The following is a 2,500-nucleotide window of genomic DNA, read 5'->3' as shown; positions in this document are numbered from 1 at the left end:
CGGGCCCCCAACATCCCTTCCTGCACAAGCTCGTTATTATGTCATTTCTCTTGCCCACACTGTCAATGCTTCTCTCCCTCCCTAGTCAAGTCCTGTCCACAGTTCCAGTGGTGGCAGCCCTCCTCCCTCTGGCAGTGGTTAAGTACACTGTTGCCACAAACCTCCTCAAGTGCTTCCAAGTGGTTGTAGAGGGGTATCAGTATGCCCGAAGGGTCATGAGGGACTTTGGCCTCCACTCACTCCTCGAGTCAGAGTGGGTCAGGCTAAATGTCCCTAATGTACTAAGGACATTTTGGATGATTCGCGTAGCTCACCACTTGGTCACACTCTTGGGGGAGTTCATGTATGTCCATGGGGAATATCAGTCTCTCTGGGCCTTGGATATGCCGGCTGTGTATGTTATCTTCAAAGCAGTTATGACGCAGGGCTGTGAAACTGCTGTGGCTCTGCTGGGTATGACTAGCATAGTGTCATATGTGAGCCATTATGTTGGTGTGGTGTTCCAGATGATTCTTCTGACTGTGGAAGATGATGAAAGGAGCATGGGCACTGTGTGTGCTATCTTATTCTTTATTCTGGCTGAACAGAGTGGCTTGACAGTAATGGAAGGTGAGAAGAGATTCGTTCGCCTCTGCAGAAACTTTTGTCTGCTCTTCACAGCCATGTTGCACTTCATTCACAACATGGTCAACCCAGTGCTGATGTCCCTCAGTGCTTCCCGCAACCCTGCCTTGTACCGCCATGTTCGTGCCCTTGTCGTATGCTCCATGCTGATCTTCTTCCCTGTGGTTCTACTGTTTGTCCTGTGGTCATTCTACCCTCTCTCTACGTGGCTGCTGGCTGTCTCTGCCTTCTCCATTCAGGTTATTGTGAAGACTCTGGTCTCGCTGCTCATTTATGCCTTGTTCCTTGTAGATGCCTACCGTAGTACTTTCTGGGAGAAGCTAGATGATTATGTTTACTACATCCGGGCTTTTGGTAACAGTGTAGAGTTTGTATTTGGAATCCTCCTGTTCTTCAATGGTGCTTGGATATATGTGTTTGAGTCTGGAGGTTCAATTCGTGCCTTCATGATGTGCATCCATGCATACTTCAACATATGGTGTGAAGCAAGAAATGGCTGGACTGTTTTCATGAAGCGCCGAACAGCTGTCAACAAGATCAACTCTCTGCCAGAGGCTACGCAGGAGCAGCTAGAGAATCATGATGATGTGTGTGCAATATGCTTCCAGGGTTTGCACAGTGCTAAGATAACCAAGTGCAATCACTACTTCCATAGTGTTTGTCTGCGGAAATGGTTGTATGTGCAGGATTCCTGTCCTTTGTGTCATGAGACGTTGTATAGAACCGAAGAGAAGGATGGCTTGAGAGGGGAAGGGGAAGGAGAGGGGAACCAAGGGGGAAATGAGGAGACAGAAAGGGCCCAAGAGCAGGATATCCATGGGCACCAGCGTGATGAAAATGTCGACGCTGAGGAACTACCTGTATGGGGTGAGCGTGAGATTGATGTTATATTGGGGGAAAATATGAATGGTGGAAACAGGGAGGTTGTGATAGATAATGAGGTGGGAGAGGCTGTCATCTCCCTTCCTTTGGCAAGGCCCTGCCAGAACCAACAGGAAGGGGAAAGCAACCAGAATCAGCAAAACCCGGTGGAAGATCATGAAGGTGTTCAGGAGGAAGAGGGCATAGGAAGGGTTAATAATCCCAATGAAAATAACCAAATATTTGTGATTAGATCACGTAGAAGTCCAGTGGTTGATCAGGACATAGGACAACAGTGACAAATAGTAGTGTGAATTAGAGGTAGCATTATTCAAATGTGGTTGTAATATGTACCATGTACTGTAATAAGTGTACTCTTCTCTATGAGGAGAGAGAAATAGTGTGTTGCACATTATACTGCATGCATGGAACTTTATAATGAAGCATGCATTTGTGAAATAGCATGAAACTAAAGCAACTTATGTGAAGCAATAGTCATTAATTTACTCTCTGTGTACTATCTGAAAATACTGTGGCAAGGGTTGCATATGTTGCTTGATTTGCTTAGGAATGTATATGCCAGATAGAAAATATAACTATTGATGATTGGTGAATTTACTTTTCATTTTTCATTATATCCATTTGTGATATTGTAGGAGAGAGAAAGTATCTTTATTCAATTATTGTAAATCTGCTTTCTTAAATGCATGATACTGGCATAATAATTGTTTCATGATATTTTTTTGTTCTATGTTAATGGTATGATGATGGTAATGATTTTCCTTCAAAGTAAAGAAAGCAAAGTTTTTTGAAAGGGTGCTTGTTGTGTCATTCCACATTAGCTGTACATAGTTCTCATTAAAAGTTTCATATGAATGGAATGATCCGCTTATTGTAAAGTCTTCTGACTTTAGTGTGAAGTGTCTTTCTATGTAAAGAAAAAAGTGATTTAATATGTACTCTGTTGTCTCATAAGTGACACTACCTGTAGGGTGTCAGTTATATGTTTCTACTG

At 43.4% G+C, this 2,500-nt stretch overlaps 1 protein-coding gene across 1 annotated transcript in view; it reads left to right on the top strand.

Annotated features, from left to right (window-relative positions):
- LOC125040198 (protein TRC8 homolog) overlaps positions 1-2,500 on the top strand; it is a 12,261-nt gene that overhangs the window by 8,968 nt on the left and 793 nt on the right. Inside the window, exon 3 of the mRNA XM_047634744.1 lies at positions 1-2,500. This exon is cut by the window's left edge and continues 282 nt beyond it; it is cut by the window's right edge and continues 793 nt beyond it. Coding sequence (XP_047490700.1) covers positions 1-1,784 — 1,784 coding nt within the window. The 3' untranslated portion in view covers positions 1,785-2,500.

Source organism: Penaeus chinensis, chromosome 28 (assembly GCF_019202785.1).
Source record: "Penaeus chinensis breed Huanghai No. 1 chromosome 28, ASM1920278v2, whole genome shotgun sequence".
Lineage (NCBI taxonomy): Eukaryota > Metazoa > Arthropoda > Malacostraca > Decapoda > Penaeidae > Penaeus > Penaeus chinensis.
Note: the sequence above shows the minus strand (reverse complement) of the source record. Positions and strands in the feature narration are given on the sequence as shown.